At 35.6% G+C, this 18,320-nt stretch overlaps 2 protein-coding genes across 3 annotated transcripts in view; one reads left to right on the top strand and one right to left on the bottom strand.

Annotated features, from left to right (window-relative positions):
* LOC107636195 (NKAP family protein CG6066-like) overlaps positions 1 to 3,951 on the top strand; it is a 9,991-nt gene extending 6,040 nt beyond the window's left edge. The window contains 1 exon segment of the mRNA XM_016339719.2: positions 2,402 to 3,951. Coding sequence (XP_016195205.1) covers positions 2,402 to 3,935 — 1,534 coding nt within the window. The 3' untranslated portion in view covers positions 3,936 to 3,951.
* Positions 8,014 to 16,247, bottom strand: LOC107639068 (cullin-1). 2 transcript variants are annotated; one of them, XR_002360813.1, is made up of 20 exons: positions 15,418 to 15,557; positions 15,203 to 15,302; positions 13,113 to 13,298; positions 12,869 to 12,916; positions 12,586 to 12,789; positions 12,399 to 12,476; positions 12,153 to 12,242; positions 11,991 to 12,071; positions 11,838 to 11,900; positions 11,222 to 11,257; positions 11,053 to 11,139; positions 10,830 to 10,979; positions 10,683 to 10,738; positions 9,901 to 10,021; positions 9,639 to 9,800; positions 9,375 to 9,518; positions 9,024 to 9,242; positions 8,751 to 8,918; positions 8,409 to 8,668; positions 8,014 to 8,297 (listed from the first exon to the last, which is right to left on the bottom strand). XR_002360813.1 is itself a non-coding variant. In XM_016342484.2 (20 exons), the coding sequence occupies exons 2-20, from the start codon at positions 15,555 to 15,557 to the stop codon at positions 8,567 to 8,569; spliced, it is 2,235 nt and encodes a 744-aa protein (XP_016197970.1). In that variant the 5' UTR covers positions 15,558 to 15,595; positions 16,012 to 16,247; the 3' UTR covers positions 8,028 to 8,566. The 2 variants fall into 2 exon arrangements, 1 of the variants encoding a protein (XP_016197970.1); XM_016342484.2 differs by adding an exon at positions 16,012 to 16,247 and having other exon boundaries at positions 8,028 to 8,668; positions 15,418 to 15,595.

The raw sequence follows: 18,320 nt of genomic DNA, 5'->3' as shown, positions 1-18,320 counted from the left end.
GTATCTAATTTTATTCTTAATATATATTTTTAAAATAAATTTAAAAATAATATATATTATTATTTATCAAAACAAAAAATAATTTTAAAATTTTATATTATTAAAAATAATTATAAATTATTCAAAAAATAGTTTATATTTTGTAATATATTTTTATGTCTTATAAAAGTTTAAAATTGGTATGTTGATATACGTTCCATGTCCATGTTAGTCTCTATGCATTATAGGGTCTGATGCATGAATCATGAATGCAGTAAAAAGGTGCAACAATCAAATCCAATGAGCTCATGCTCATCAGTGGAAAGAATAAAAAATTAAAAATAAACAAAAGATACAGCCTTTAGTGTTGTTGGAATATGACACATTGACTAACTGCCCCACTATCAGACAAGGATGTGGGGGTATAGCTCTGTGGGTCCATGCTGGGAAACCAAAATCTTGCTTCCATACTTCTACAATTTTTAAAATTAAGAAAGCAAAAAACTTAAATTAGAGGAGTAATCAACTCATCCGAACTGTTAAACAAGTATCAGTTTAAATCTTATCTTATATATAATAATTTATTGGTTAATAATATAAAAAAAATTACTTATTTGCAAACAAATATGTTGTACCTAATTTGTTTATCAAATGTGAAGGAAACTAGTATATATGAAAACCAAATAATTAATTTGGAAGGAATTTTGTCCTCTCTTGGTTTGTAGGAGAGTTAATCCAAAATTTGTGTGAAACATTGGGATTTTTTAGTGCATTTTCATTAAACTACTTATTTTAAAAATTTAAAATAATTCTCAAAAATACATAAATAATTATATCTTTTAACACGTATATATTAACATGCACAGTAATTACATTTAGCAATTTAGTTTGTCATTCTCTAAACGTGACGGGACAAATAACCAAGGAAAACTTAGGAGTTTATTCTCGAAACCAAATTTTCCATTCTCAGCTACCAGCTAAGGTAGTGGATCATGCCCAACTTCCTTTCTCAATCTTACGAAACGTGGAATCCAACACCTAGATCTAATTTTTTAGCCCCTTAAGTTATAATTCACAATTGACTTGAAGATGATGAATACACCTGAGGAACTTGACTATAATAGCAGGAAACTTATGTAGCTAATTAATGATAAATGTTTGTTCAACGTTGATATCATCATACTCAATAAACTCTAAATCCTAAACCGTAACTTTAATAAATAATAACACCCGCCCGCTCTATTACTCAGTTTTGGTACAACTTTGATATTTAAATATATAAGCCTTTTATTTTCACCTTTGAGTTTTCTTAGTTGTGTAATTGATACTCACTTTTCGATGTTCAAAATGACAATACTAGTAGCCATAATAATGATTGCATAAAATGATAACCCACTATAGAATAACTGAGTGCTACGCAAGTGTGTATGTGTTTTTCTTGGTCCTTTTTCAATTCTTAGATTTTCGAACGTGCAAATAGCATGATGTTATATTCGCCATTTTGAGCAATATGTGTGTCATTGAGGCTTTAAGTTTGAGAAAGGTGAGTTCTACAACTACTAGTGGAGGGGTCCCATTGACCGACCCTGAGTAAATTATTTGAACATCGCATTAGGAAGCATTGAAACAATGATTGAATAATGGTGAATTCTACCCTACTCCATCTTAAATAACATGTAAATTACTCTTTATAAACGTGGTACATTTTAATTGAATGTTTATTTTTAATTTGAATTAATTTAACCTAATGAGAGTTAATATCTTAACTAAAATATGACCATTTTGTAATTAAATAATTTTTTAAAATAGGCATGTGACTCTAGCTCAACAGGATTGGGTTCCGCAACGTCGTTTGCAAAATATTCTCATTGCTCACTCCCTTAATAAACGACCTTGCAGAAGTGCATATCTCAATGCCATGCTACCTTCTTCTTTGGAAAGAGGCATGGATAGCATCCCTCTGCTTTAAAGCATCTTCGACAAAGACATCTCGCTCCGGTTTTTGCACCAACATTGCGTCGACGCAGTGTAGGGAGTGGCAAAAATGGTGTAGGAAACTAATGAATTTATCGTTTGGAGTTAAGATGGCTGAGAATTTTAATTCCAAAATTAAACTAACTAACGTACCTGTAGGAATCAGTGGTTTTGGGCTTCCTTTTAAGTGGAGGATTGGAAGTGAGCGATGAAGAATAAAGTATGGGGGAGAAAAAAAACTAGAATTCAATTTTTAATATTTTATCAAATTATACATTCACCCCTTTTAAATAAATTTTTAGAATAATTGACCATTTGTACCCATGAGAGTTCAGAACGCTGACATTTGTACTCATCATAGATGGAAATTGACTTTGTAACCATGAGAGATGGGCTCCGTGTGACAAAAGTAGCCTGGCTTGGGTCGGCACTTGCTTCGGGGTTGTAGGACCCTACGTGGCTTTCCGAACCTCCCAAACTCCTGTCTACGTGAATCTGAACGACGCCCTAACGAACGACGCCCTTTCGACCGAGAACGTCGCACCACCCCGGATTCCGACCTCTCCGACGATTATCGTCACCGCCGCCGAAGCCCCAGCTATGACTCATACGACCGCAGTAGAGACCGCTGCCGTGATCGCCACCGACCCGAGTCGTCCAAACGTAAAAGCCCCAAGTGCGTCACCACCAACGAAGGACATCCTAACGGCGACGCACTTCCAAAGAACTTCGGCCGCCAGAACGGTGGCTTGTTTCACAACCGCGACCGTCGCAATGGTGACTGGCGACGGCGCTTCGATTCCGAGTCCGACGAGGAACTGAAGGGATTGCCGTTCGAAGAGTATCGGAGGCTGAAGAGGCAGAAGATGCGGAAGTCGCTGAGGCACTGTATCTGGAACATCACGTTGAGCCCTCCTAGGCGCGAGAACGAACAAGAATCAGAGGAAGAAAAAGCAGAAGAGATTAATGAAAAATATGGTATTGAAAATAACGATTCGAGCGACAAAGAGATCAAACATTACGAAAAATCAAAATCTGAATCCAATTTGGAGAGTTCTTCGGAGTCTGAATCGGAATCTGACGGTTCGCGCTCGAGGAGAAAGAGAAGAAAGAGTTCTGGTTCCAAGCGCAGTAGACGAAAGTCGAATAGCGATAACGAATCTGATGAGAGTGAATCTGAATCTGACGATTCAATTTCAAGGAGGAAGAGAAGAAGGAGTTCCAAATCGAAGGGTCGGAGAAGGAGAAAAGTTGATAGTGATGTTGAATCGGAGGAAAGCGATACTGAAGAAGAGGAGCGCAAAAATAGGAAGGATAAGAGGAAGAGTGGTAAGAGAAGAGGGAGCAGAAAGAAGAGAAACTATAACGAATCTGATGAGAGTGAAGAGAGTGAAAGCAATTATTCTTCCGATGGTAGCAGCAGGAGAAAGAAGAAGCATTCTTCGCTGTCGAAGGTAAGCAGAAGAGAAAGAAGCAAAAAATCTGAATTAGAAAGCGAGGGTTCTGAGTCAGAAGAGGAAAAGGATTCTGCTGATGCAAAGAACAAAGCAACAGTGAAAGAGGTGATGAAAATAGAGGTGAACCCCGAGGCTTTGAAATTGAAGGAACTCTTTGAATCTCAGAAGACACCAGCTTTAGATAACGAACCTGCAGTAGGGCCAATGCCCTTGCCAAGGGCAGCGGGTCACATAAGTTATGGTGGTGCCCTTAGACCGGGAGAAGGTGATGCAATCGCGCAGTATGTGCAGCAGGGGAAGCGTATCCCATAAAGAGGTGAAGTCGGTCTTTCAGCTGAGGAGATTCAGAAGTTTGAGAGCCTTGGTTATGTCATGAGTGGTAGCAGGCATCAGAGGATGAATGCCATTCGTATTAGGAAGGAGAACCAGGTTTATAGTGCTGAGGATAAGCGTGCTTTGGCTATGTTTAACTATGAGGAAAAGGCCAAGAGGGAGCACAAGGTTATGGCTGATCCACGTAGATAGGGTTTTGGGAGGTTCGGGGAGCCACGTAGGGTCCTACAAATTCAAAGCAAGTGCCAACCCAAGCCAGGCTACTTTTGTCACACGGATCCCATCTTTCATGGTTACAAAGTCAGTTTCCATCTACGATGGGTACAAATGTCAGCGTTCTGAACTCTGATGGGTACAAATGGTCATTTATTCTAATTTTTTAATTATAAAATGGCTTAATTATAGTTAAGATAGTATTCAATCATAAAATGACACATCACAAAGGATAATTTATATGTTACTTCAGAAAGGGTACGGTAGAATTTACCTTAAATAATTTGCAGATTTTAGAGCATGTACAACCGTTGGGAGAAATAAAGTGCTTAAGATATAGGAGGAACATCCAAGTTCATCAAGGAACTCGCTACTAGTGCTTTCTTGGTTCGGGTCAGTGTCAAGGGGAATAATGCAAACCGTTTATATTGCTTCATTCACTAGTAATTGACACCAATATTAGGTTTTGGTGAATTTGTTCAAGTTCCATTTGTAGCACTTTCTAGTGTCTCCTCCCTTGGCATCAGTACTACAAGTGGGTCATTTTTATCTCTTTCCCACCACTATGTGTACTGTGTCCCCTCCAACTTCCCTAATATTTCTTCTTTGAAATTTTCACGGTATTTCCCAATCCGATAAGTTAAGAATTAATTTACTGTTGATCTAAACTTCATTTAAGGATCTACTGTTAGCCAAAGGATTATTGCATATACAAAACATAATTTGAACCCTCGAAACTTGTTTAAGCGGATGAGTAAACTAACCACTCGACAATCCAAATTGATTAACTTCCCTAATATTTCTTTTTTTTTGGTATTAACTTCCATGCAACTTCAAATTATTTGGTGAAAAATATGAGATCAAAGTTGGTTCTTTTCATCGGTTCAAGAGGAACTCCCTTGACGCACTTCTATTTTTCTAGAACACATATGTTTTTTCGGGAGGTAATATACCTCTAAATAATATCTATGCTCATTTAGATGTGGTCTGTAAACTAATCTAGTATAAATTAAGTGCCAATTTCAAAATTTTAGCATCTCTTTGGTTTCTATTTCCATTTTCAATTTTTCTGTTCTGAAAATTTTGTAAAAAAAAAAAAAAAAAAAAATTTGAATATTTTAAATTTGACCAATTATACCCGTATTGATTATATAACCTATTTTTTTCAGTCCTATTTAATACTCTTCTAATAATACTACTATCAATGCTAAATACAATTTGTAATTTTTTTAACTTAAATATTTTTCAATCATTTTCTTAATCTATATGCGCACATAAACTAAAAATTATTATGGGAGATTGGGAGTAGTATTTAACATTGTCTAACAAGATTCCCACCTAAAATGTTAGAAGTTAAAACAATAATACTGTATTAGGGATGGTGGTAGTGACAATAGATGTGGTAGTAGCAGCCATAGCGAATAGCTAACAACCACAACCAACTATTGCCAATAGCGAACAGCCAACAGAAATTCATTATCTACCTCCCTCATCAACATCAAAAAGCTAGAAAGGTGGAGGAAGCGGCGGCGTGGCAAAGGCAGATGCAGTGGGAGAAGGAAGGGGAGAGAGAGGGGGGAGGTGAAGGAGCCTGAGGTAGGGGGAGGAGAAGCATCAGGGAGGAATGAGAAGGAAAATGGTATGGGGAAAAGAGGCGGTGTGTTCGTGAAAGGGAGGGTAGAAGTGGAATTTTAAAAATATTTAAAGACAAAACTGTAACTAAAATCTGCATCTCATGTCTAATTTTCATATCTCAACATTTTGGAATACCAAATACATGTATTTTGTGTATTGAGTAAACTATCATTTCTACCCACAAAAGTTGAAAACATTTACATATCTATTCATAGAAAAAGAAAATACTATTTGTATCCATAAAATCCCCAAATTACCTTATCCTATCGCACTACTCCGCTATTGCACTCAAATCTCCAAATTCCCCACTTTGCAACCACCAATCCAAAATTTCCAGAATTTTATTCTGATTCCAACAATACCCTAGTCTTAAGCAACATCAACAATCACCATGGACATGGAAGGATTATCGCTAATCTGCGTCCCCTAGGCACCGTCAAGGAGGATGACCAAGGCAACCGCATAGGCTACATCAAGGGCGAATACTGCGTCGGTATTAATTTCAACTATTTTCCATTTTTGTTCTCTAAATTCAATTCAGTGAAGCTTTTTCTGTTCATAATGGGTCAACTATCTGTACCGAAATTTCTCTGATCTGGTCTTGAAAAGATTTGAAAATTTCCAGAACTTGTTCAATCGTTTCTTGGACAGTCTCGGTCCTCCTTTGAACTCGAAATTCCCGACATAGGTTGGACCAAACTGAGGCGTGCTATTAAAGAGCCGGTCGTGGACATCACTGGAGGAGTTTCACGCAGCATGGTATTCGAATTTCCGACAAGAAAATGTGGGGAGATACAGAGCGAGAGAAGACTAGAAGCGGCGAGTTAGCGTCGTCATTTTTGGAACGTTCGTCGGAGGCACAGAAGGCCTTTTGAGTGATGATAGTAGTTGGGGATAAGAGTGGTGAAGAAGAGTTTGGGTGAAGGTAGGGTTTGGAATTGAAAAAGTGATGGCGTGCAGTAAGAGAAGTTAGACATTGATTATATTAGAGGGTAATTTGGAAATTTCAATTTTTTTATTTTTTTGGATTTAAATAGTTTTGTTAGCAAAAAGTTCATGTTTCATGGGTACAAATAGTAATTTCCTTTTTTTATGGCTAGATATATCATTGTTTTCAACTTTTATGGATAGAAATAGTAGTTTACTCTTGTGTATTTGTGTATCAAAAATTATGTGCTTCAACAAACAACCGACATGTGCTATCATGTCTATATCTAGTGGACATGGACACCAAACAAAAGAAGCCATAGTTCTTCAGAATCGGTAACAAATCATTATTTAAGGAGAATTCTATTTGAACCATCAATTAGTTCATCTAATATAAAATAAAATCTACATCATTACAAAAAAGAAAATCACTTAAATCATAAGGCAACAGTATGCTCCCAATTTTTGGAAACATGGAAAATCAACCCATAAGTTTTATTAAAATAAAAATTGACCTTTTTCTAACTTTTTATGCATTAACAAAAAGAAACATATTCAAGGAAAAATTAAGATACTAGCTTAAAACATTTTTAAAATTAGGAAATAAAGCGCAAAAAATCATTCTGTGCTATTAGTTCCCTGCAAATGCATCACCAAGATAGAACTGAAGTCAATAAACACTTAACTATCGATGTTTTATGTCACTTTAACCATGAAGAACCAAAGTATGAAACTAAAATTGTTGATCCTAAATCATGCATTGTTAATTTGAAATACACCAAATAAAAGCACTCATATATCAATAAATAACAAGTTCAATGACAATATGACATCTCATTAAAGATCTATTAAGCCATACCCAAAAATCAAGCCTCCACAAGTATCACACTACTCACCCCAGTTATTTCATTTCTTAACGAGAGGAACAACTGCCATCAGAACAAATCATAATTGAAACTTATATCATCCTCTTCATTTACATTTTACAAGCAATACTTTCATAGATCAACACGACACAACTGTAAATTGGCCAAATGTATAAATGTTGAGGGAGCAATATTACGCTTTGCAGAGAGATGATAAACTCTATAACTCACCAACTCATTATCTTCATATGAGAAACCTGATATTCCAAGATGTTAAAGTATTTATCTATTTATTACCTTGAAACAATATGTCACTTCCCTCATGGATACACCTACCTTTCACCATCCATTCACAATTTTGAATCTCTCTCTCTTCTCTTTCATTTCTGCTATCATCTAAGGTTTCCTCATGCCACATGTAAAGTCTGAATTTTGACTCCTAAAGATAATCCACGTATACCCCCTCTCCCTTTTGCAAAATGATACAGGGCATTAACTTGGAAAATTTAAAATAATAACAAAAAAATGGCGGAATCCTTGATAATATAAAATAATCCTATTCACCTTAATTATTTCAATTATCATAAAAGTGCCAAAACAAAGATGAGTTGGTGCCGGACCAAACCTTCAAAAAGCAGAAGCATTAAACATCCAAATAAACTTTTTTAACTAGTTTGATACTACACTACAAACATGTAAATGTCGATCTGAAATATGATATAAACAATCAAAGTGGAGACCCATAACCCACAGCTGTAGGTTTGGATTCCAACGACATATCCATTCATTTGATGGTTTCTAAACCGACAATCAAAATAGAATTTCATTGAAACTAGTGTTACATGATTCCTATTTCCTTCATGGGTTGGAGGAATAATTAACAGACAGGCATTGACAAAGTCATCAGATGGAACTGCAGAAGTCAAAATCGGAAATAGACATGAAACTACCATTAAGCTGGACGTACTTAAGGAATTTTACAACTTTTTCAACAGGAGCACACATCTACAGTAATAGTCCATACCTGGATATGGAGGCAAAATGTACAAGCACTCCAGCTCCTTTCTCCAACGAATAATCATAAGGAGGAACCAATTTCTTGCATGTTGAAATACGATCTTCTCATTTCACTATTTGCAGCAACTGCAGTAACCACTTTGTTTGCACAATTGTCAAGCAACATTATGCTAAGTACCTGAACAAATTTGCATTATCTTTGTCTCTTTCCAAGTAGTCTCGAGATATCAAATCTTCAATCCGCTTTTTAATCGCCTTGACATCAGGCTGTGCAATTACACCATTTAATATTAAGAACTCGGAATTTTAATAGATAGCAGACTATGTTAGGAAAGGGTGAAAGGCTAACCTTAAACATGCGACCTAACTGCTCGACACATTCCATAACTAACTGTTGGTAGTTCAGAACTTTCCGACTCTTCATTATACGCACAATTGAGGCATCAATAGCATATCTTCTGTCCTTGTCAACATCCTCAATTACTTTTTTCTTCTCATCCACAGGAGGAAGAGGAATCTGCACATCAAATGACGTACAAGTCTCATTCAAAATAGATTGATATAACTAAAGTAAAAGAAATACAGAAAAGATTAGAATAATACATTTTAAACAAAACTGTACCTTAATCCTCCTCATTTTGTCCGTAAATTTTGCATTGAATTCAAAATAATCAGTAGAAGATATTGTCTTTGTGCTCGGTTCCTTGTTAAGAATCTTGTACTTTGCACATGATAAGGAATGCAACAGTCTAATAACATCATCATCCGATAAGTTTAACTGAGTCATTATCTCAGAATAACTCAGTCTATCCGAGGTATTAAATAGAAGCAATGCTGAAGCCTATTGAAAACAAAAGACCACAATACGTAAGTAGATAGACATCCATACGAGAATATGCAGAGATAAAAATGAAAAATGAAAAATGAAAAATGAAGTATAAAGGACAAGGAAGCATGAGGTGAGAAATATAACCTGGTATGTTGTCACAATTAGTTCCATAGTTTTTGGTTCGAATTTTCCACTTATATTGCAGGTACCCAAGGAGTAAATCCATGTAAGCTTTCTGTGCTTAGTTTTTGTTTGATAAAATTCCTTGAAAACTTCAACGCACCTAACCTAGAGTAAATGTTAAGAAAAATGTTAATTATAAAGCACAATGAACTAAATCTGGGAAATCACTATCAAGGGCTAAGCAATAAGCTCTAAGATGCTAATATTGATAAGATCTACACATACCATTTCTGCTGGAAGATTGAGGTCAAAGGACTTGTAACTTGGCCAGAAGCCAGTAGTTAGAACTGTAACTGTCAAGTCAATTCCAGGATCTGCATTTGGATTATTGCTTAGATACTCCTCAAAGCTTGTTTGGTTCTCCTTTGCCAGTGTCAAATCTGTAACCTGGTAGAAGTAACATGAAATAAGAGGTCGTTTCATCATTTTATCCATATAGATGAAGGTAGTATATCAGTTCCATTTACAAAGACTAAAAAGGGCTGACCATTCCTTCCATCTTCGACGTAAACTGACCACCACATTGTTGCTTCAATTTTGTCAAAATACTCCTCTCATGGTCATCATTGGCACTCTTGTCAAAAAGAAGTCTTCTAGCAAGCTTCTTCCTGAAAACAAACAGGGAAGAGCATGTATCAATGTTCTCTTTCAAAATAGCTTAACATTATCAGAGGTAATTTTGATTCACAAATAGCAACAGAAAACTACTAGACACGCATCATGAAGAATCTGCTGTTCAGGGTGGACTACAGTTCTATTGCTGATCACATCACAAAGATTTAACAGTTTTTTGTAGTTAGAACACCAAATAATAATAATAATAACAAATAATAAACACCGTCAGTCATGTATTGTAATTGAAGCCCAAAGGGCAAAACCTGAGATCTGTCTGGTGACCCACTATTAACTTAGGAAACGGGAGACATTTCCATCATCAATTTTTTGTCCTCAAAAACTTCAAAATTGTCCAGTAAGATAAACTGGGGGAAAAAGGGGGCATGTAGCTATAAAGGTAATATAGAACTAAAGTCAAAGACAAATTTCCATAAACTTATGATTTACTTTCTCTCTCTCTCCATTTTCTTTATACCCATCATTATCTTAGTTTCTTTTGAAGTATATCTTGTCCCTTTTTAAGTTTTTCCGAAATTGAAGTAACATGCACGGAGGGGGAAAAATAGTTCAAGGATGACACTGAATTGCCTTCTTCAGACAAATATAAAGGAACAACACCCAAATGATCATCATTTGTAACCAATGCTCTTTTACCTATAGAATTCAGCAAACAAATCTTTGTCACTGATATAAGCCAGCAGCTTTACAACCTGCAAAAAAACCAAAAACTCCAATTTTAAAACCATGAACATCAACTGTACAAAAGTATGTGGTAGAGTTGCTGTTGCTGAAAAGAAAAACCTTTTCAAGAGTTTCCTCGATTGCTTCATCACTTAGTTTTTCACTTCCTCCTTTCTTCAGGATGTTATCACAAAAAGTGGCAAGTAGTTCTGCACTTGAGCTTCCAGCAACACCCTTGTTGCAGAAGTTCTCAAAAGCCTCCTTAAGAGCCTATATGAACAAACCTTTTAGATAGTGCATCAATTTTACTTAACCATTTGGATAGTCATTCCATTATCATAACCTTGTGGAAAAGAGTGTGATTCTGGAAACAGTCATTCACATAGGCCAGGTACTTGTCATGCAGCTCAATCACCTTCCGAACAAAAACCTGAAGAAAGAGGGGTCTTCAGAATTCACAAATGAAAATAATGCAGTTGAAGTGTTAAACTCTAAAAATTTTTGGAAATTACCTGCTCCTGTAAACCAATAATATCCTTCTTCTCTGCCTGTAGACATTTTATTTAGAAGGTAAGAAATGGCAATGGCAAAAAGTTAATTGCTCCAAACGTATGGCAACATTCACAACGTCATCAGTAAAAAGATTTCATGCAGAAAGAGACAAATAAAACAACACATTTTGCCAGGAAAGCAACCACAAATAATGTCCATGTTAACATGAATCTAAAACAAATGATAGTGATAAAGTCAGTTTGTCACAAACGAATAGCAAAATGTGAAAGGAAAAGGTCATCGACTGCTACTGAACAATTTCTTTAACATTAGTAATTTAGTCTGGCTCAAAACATGCTATATGTCAGGTCACTTTTCAGAGTCTTATGATACAAGTCATCATATTTCCTATTAGAAAGATCAATTAGATATCTTTCCTTTTTGTACATTCCCCTTATTGCCATGGTTAACTATTCAAAACTCATTAAAATTGTAGACCCATACATTTCTCTGAATGAATAATTTCTCAGAACCTTGAAGAATATATTGAAGACAGCTCATTTTTTGTATGACATGAGATAATATGCCTAAAAACCAAAAATAAGAAAATCCAAGGAAAAACCAAGGCAAAAATACCTTTTTGTTACTAGCAGCATCTTCAGCCAGCTTCACCAATGCCATACCTTCAGCAGTAACATGCTGTGTCGTGCAATGACAAAAAGCATCTTATAAGCAAACCATCAAAAATACATTTAAGGGAGGAAAATCAAAATATAGGTATGCTGCAACCTGCTTAAATATACTGGAAACAGGGTCTAAGCCTCGAGGTATTTTAGAAAAGAGCCTGAACATCCTTGACAAATCTTCAACCTGAGCAATTTAAAACATCAGAATACTGTACTGACAAGTTAAAAAACTTGTAAGCATCAGTAGGAAGAATTTAGATAGTACCTTGTCATCCCTAAGTAATGCATGACAACCAGAATGCTCTTTTTCAAGGAGTTGATTTGCATACACAGATAACAGCTCATGTTGAACTTTCTGAAGAGGAAAAAGAGAAACAAATTTCAGAAACTAGAAAAAGAGGAACCGTATGAATTCACAATAATTATGAATTTCTTGAAGTTCCAGGCAGAGCTCCATTGAACACAGAAAAAAAAAAACAAATAGCTGAAATAAATTACAAAGTCAACAAACCTCCAACAGCTTTGGCTCACTACTGGAGTGCAAGTAATGAGCAACCCTATCTTTCTCTCGTTTTAAGCATTCCTCAGCCTGAAATGAATTATACAACATCAAATAAATTACTATTGAATAGAAACCACACACCAACATAATGAAACTAAAATTCTAACGTACAGTAATCAGCACAAAGAAATAGTACCTTAAGCATATAATCAGGACAAGAATCTTCTAGGATCCAATTTGAAGCCTTTCGAGAATAATAAGCAGAAGTGTCTTTCAGCATGGATGCTTCAAAATCATTCTCATAGTGATCCATTTGACCCATTCCAATTTCAACAAATATATCTAATACATTTTTTAATAGAGCTCGATCAATCTGCTCTCCTTCTCGTTCTTGATCAATCTTTCATAGAAAAAGAGAGGTTAGTTTATTTAAATTTTTTAAATTGAAAATCTTTTATGCCAAGGAAGAAAAAACATACAAGAGAAATTACTGCATCTCTCACTTTCCCATTTAGTTCCTTGTAAACCTGGAAATAATAAAAACGAACCCCGAAATTTTCATATGATGAAGCAGCGTTAAAATGAATGATGATAACAAGAACATGATCCAGTTAGCACTGGCACTAAAAAATTAGAGTGGATCATGAAATTAACAGGAATAGCTAATGAAAGAATTTGACAGTGTCATCCTTGGTTCAGTTGCCTTATAATTTATAAGATTACCAAATCACGGAAGCAAGTCAGCCCAACTTCATTAAGCGGTGGAAGTGATCTCCGAGCAATAAAGTAACGGTCCAAATAGTGAAAGAAACGAGAAAGCCACCTAACCATAATTTTATGGTTTGCCCACCTCTTCACAAGTTCTCTCAACATAAATTCATCGTGCTTCTCTCTCAAAGAAGGCAACACCTGAACCAAAAAAGTGATGTCTATTCAAATAAAATAAAATAAAAAATGATAACAGAAGAAACCTCCAAATTCATTGAAAAACAGTTTCCAATATCTAATGGTAAAATGTACTGGAAATTTAATGAGTCACATTTCAAACTTGCCTCCCAAAAAACCCATATAAACCAACAGAGAAATATTACTTACATAATTAATGATTTTGAAAAATAATATTAAGCGGTAACTGAAATTTACTTAATAAGAAGTTCACATTTCTCTATAATGCCAATCAATGTATAAATGCGTAGTTAGTCTATATATATATCAATTAGAACTTGAACATTGGGTGAATTTTTCACACAACCATCAAGTCACTAATGATTCCATTTGGATCAGGGCCAGTGAGTGAGAGAGTTGAAGGTGAAAGGATATGAAAGGGAACGAGTATCCCTGTTTGCTAGTTTAAAAGTTATGGATAAGAAAGAAATATGAGGGAACAATTCAACCTTAATTCAGGCTTGCACTCTCCCATAAAGTGAGAATAATGAGGAAAATTAGGCAATTAGCCTTGCTGAAATGTGAGGGAACCATTCAACCTTAATTCAAGCTTGCACTCCCCACAAAGTGGGAATAATGAGGAAAATTAGTCTTGCTGATATTTTGAAAACTCTTTATGTAACTATTATCCCATTAAAAATCTATTCTAAGAACTTAAGAAGGGATATTTTACAATCATAGTGCTATACCTTCCCCCCCTTTTTTTTTTCCATGATCAATAATTGAATCACAGAAAACAACTTCAGTCCATTCCATTTCCCTTTTTCTCCCATTCTCTCTAAAACATCCATGGTGTAACAGTACAATTTCTTTTAAAATAAGTTAATAGGCAAAACTGTCTTTATCCTACTGAATAATTGAATATACTGCATGATGCTATCAATCAACTCCGAGAGTCTAATCCCCCATGTCAATGAAACTATGCCTGCCCACCACCATTTCTTGAGCAAGATATCTCGGAAGATATCTCCTCTTCTTTAATTACTTCCAACGACTGATTAAGTTAGGTGCTTGGTGTTGCGTTTTCTCCCTAACTGCTGTGCTGCATCCTTTCATTTCCTAGAGAGGTTGTCTCCATAGGGGTGTTATGCTACACAAGGTTTTGGTATGGATAGTAGTATGTGATACACAGTATGTTACCTTGTTAAAACTTAAAATTATGCTACAATAGGGGTATACTTCTTTGGTACAACGTAATGTTAATTGTGCTAATTACAATAAGGTATAACAAAGTCAAACTTAAAAATAAATTTTCTCTTTCTTCAATGCTTTTATTCAGTGATGGTGATAATCTATATTTATTCCCCCTATTATAACATCAAAAACCCACTGAGTAATGAGCCCATCCATTTTCCTTCTCCCTCTTTCTTTCCGCCAAACAACACTAACCTTTCCCTTGCCCAAATAAGTAGAGTATCTATGCTGATGATCTGATTCGCTCCTTTGCTCAAACCTATGATTTACCATTCACATTAGGGATTAAATGTTCCAAATCATGATTTTAGTTATGCGTGGCCCCCCAAGAGCTAGAACAAGGGCAGGGGGGTGATTCAGGAATATTAGGCTTAGGTAACACCAGTTAACACACCTTTTCAAAAATGGAAAAATCTCCTTAGAACTACCTTATGTTTTAACACCAATGCAATTGATGATAAATGGTACATGTCCTAATTTTCCTGGAGCGATGAACATGATTCATAGAACAATTACATTATCCAAAAGTATAGAACATTAGATATGATTCGAGTCAAGTATTTCCAGCTAATGGGAGGTAATAATAAACAAGTAATCAGTAACGTACCAGAAAAATATTACAAATTTATCCCAACAATTAATCTTATCACCTCCAGAAAAATAGCATTACTCACCGTTGACAGGATGTATTCTTCAAATGCTTCCTTGTACTTGTCATATAGTTGCTGGGAATAATCATGAGGAGGCTTCTGAGTGCACATATTATATATGGTCCTACAATACGATTTAAGGAAAAGCAGTTCACAGAACCAAGAACAATTTAATCAAACACATAAACCAAGTACAGGACTGAACATTTAAACCGCCAAAACATCTTCAAGATGGATACGTGTAAAGCATCATGTAGTCCTCAGAGCTGAACTGAGGCTCAGGCAACCCTTCCAGAATATTCTTCAGCTTCATTATGCCCTTCTGCATAAAGTCCCATCCTTGCTCTAGGTCAATAGTCTTGCGCTCACTCATAGACATGCTTATTAAAATCCCCAGCTCAGAAAAGAAAGCAAAATCTGCATCCAAAATGTTGGAAACATAAATGGATATAAATGAATAAACGAAGAAAACAAGTTCCAAATCTCAACCAACCAATTTCAGCTCCCATCACTTTATAATCACAGTAAACAGCATGAAAACCCCTTGAAACTAAACCCCCCACCTCGTTCCAGAAATCTAGGTCAATTTCAAAACCATTCCCGAATTTCCCCTAATTCAGCTGAAGAAGCCATGAAAGTGAAAAAAAAAAAAAAAAAAACTCGGCATCCTACATCCCAATTTCGAAATTCGCCGGGGCCAAATCAATCCCTCATCTAAGAAACGACGTCGTACCACAAAAGAACCTCAAAATAACAATTAAGATTGTAGCACATAGGAAAGCAGAGTCAAATCAATTATGAATTAATTAAAAGACCAAGAAAAGAGCGAGTACCTTGAAGAGATGATAAACCGTGCGCGTGGCTCGACGAAACGCAAACCCTAGAAATGTTAGGTGAAGAAGAAGACGAAGAGGATTTAAGGAAAATCCAGAAGAACGAACAAGCCGAGCTCAATTCCAACAGAGCAATGACGGAAACAGGAAGGGGGAAAAGAAAGAAAGAAACGAAAAAAGAAAATAGAAAAAGGAAAAATTACAAGGGAAAATTGGAAATGATGCACCGAAACTTTTCCAAATTAAAAAAATGAAATCTTTATGTTTTCCAAATTAAAAATTTCCAACAAAAAAAAAAAAAAACGAATCCTCGTTTGCTTAGGATTTAGGAAGGCGCATAGCGATATTACTCAAACTTTTACAGGTAATTATTATGTCAGAGTTTTCTGTTAAAAATTAATGAAGAGTAATTACCCAAATCGATTCCCGAGGATTTTAAAATCGGAAGTTTTAGTCTTCGAAAAAAATTAATACTCAAATCAGTCCTCATGGTTTATTTCCGACGGCCAAAACAATCCCAAACCTATTTCTCCATTTTATGCCACCGAAAAAAGCTGAAATGGCACAGTTACTCTCCAACGTGTCCAACAATAAGAACAGGTATCATAGAAGAACAATTTAGTCCCCAGCAATGTTATGAAAACGGCGCCGTTTAAGAATTGGTACCAAACGTTGCGTTTAAATGGGAAACACAAGGTCGCACTTCTTCTCCTCTACCTCAACCCCTCTGTACTTGAACAGAAACGTTTTCTTCGTTGAAACTTTTGGAACCCTAGTTTATCAGCAGCTGCAATGACACCAAGCAAAGGAAGCTCGTCGTCTTCGAATCACCATAGTGGGAGACTCGGCGGTGACCATAGTTGTAGCGTTATCGGAGATGGTGACATCAGCAGCCTAAGCAAAGTTGAAATCCCCAAAGGGCAACACCCAAAATGTCTATGCGGTTTGTATGCAATAATTTCCACTTCAAGGACTCATGAAAATCTGGGTAGACTGTTTTTTGGATGCCCACTATATAAGATAAACAATTGTAGGATTTCGAATAATTTACATTCTATAAGAATTGTGTTGAAGAGCTATTTTTGTGTGATGAGCAGGAAAAGTTATCTCATTGCAAGTTCTTTGCATGGGTTGACAAGATTTTTGACATTAAGTTGAAAAATGATGACTCGGTGAAGAATGTAACCATGGGTGGTGGTGAGATTGCTACTAATATTTCACCCATGTATGATACCAATGATGCTGGTTTGGAACACAAACTGATGGAGTTGCAAAATAGAATTGATTTGTTAGAGCTTCAGAAAAATGTAGTCCCAAAAGTTGAGGGCAAGAGTAAATATACGAATGTAGTACTTGTTATCATGTTCTTTGCAATGTTTGTGTTGATTTTGTCAGTAACAATAGTTATTTTGTAAGTTATATCTTAGTATTAAGAGTTCACTGAAACTTGTATGCAAATTTGTATGCTTTTTTTGTGATCTAAATGCTTGTGAGAAGAAGAAAATTTATGCAATATATCAGCTTTAAAATTTTTTTCCAAAATTGTTTGGTTGATGACCTTTATGAATCCAAATAGAAAATCATATTGCTATATCATGTAGTAAAATGAATAATGAAAAAAAAAAACAACAACACCATTACTTATAAGTTCAGTAACAAGTAGCATGAAATGAATAATGGAAAAAAACAACAGCACCATTACTTATAACAGCAAATATATTGCTTTAATGTCAAATAACAACTTCAAATCATAGAATGCAAGTCACAAATTCGACCTAATAAAAACAACATAATTGTCATAGTAGCAACTTAAACTAAAGTCAGAATTCGGCCATACATGAGCCGAAACATAATTCACAAAAAAGTTTCATCCACACTACTCTATCATCAATCTCTAAATTAAGAGTATTTCAAGTTTAGGTCCATCAACTTGAAAGATCATTACCAAAATACAAACCAAACTATTACATCAAAAAGCATAATCATTTGTCTTCATTCACTTCTGTCTCGGATGCTTGAACTCAGGATTTGGAATAAACTGGAACATCCTTGATGTAGTACCCTCACTTGCCGCTGCAATTGTTTCTACCGAGACGCCTTGACTTGGTCTAGGTGGTGGAATAGGAGGTGGAGTGCTAGACTGGACTGGTGCAGGATATTGTGGTCTAATGATAGGCTGCTTGGCCATTGCACTTTGGAGAATTGTCGCTCTAGAATTTGCTGCACCCTATGATAAAGAAGATAGCATATGCATAGAGTAAACAAATTTATGGTAGCAAATCTAACAGTGCATTAACACAAATTACATA

Source organism: Arachis ipaensis, chromosome B04 (genome assembly GCF_000816755.2).
Source record: "Arachis ipaensis cultivar K30076 chromosome B04, Araip1.1, whole genome shotgun sequence".
NCBI lineage: Eukaryota > Viridiplantae > Streptophyta > Magnoliopsida > Fabales > Fabaceae > Arachis > Arachis ipaensis.
The sequence above is the reverse complement of the archived record's forward strand: the minus strand, read 5'-3'. Positions and strand labels throughout refer to the sequence as shown.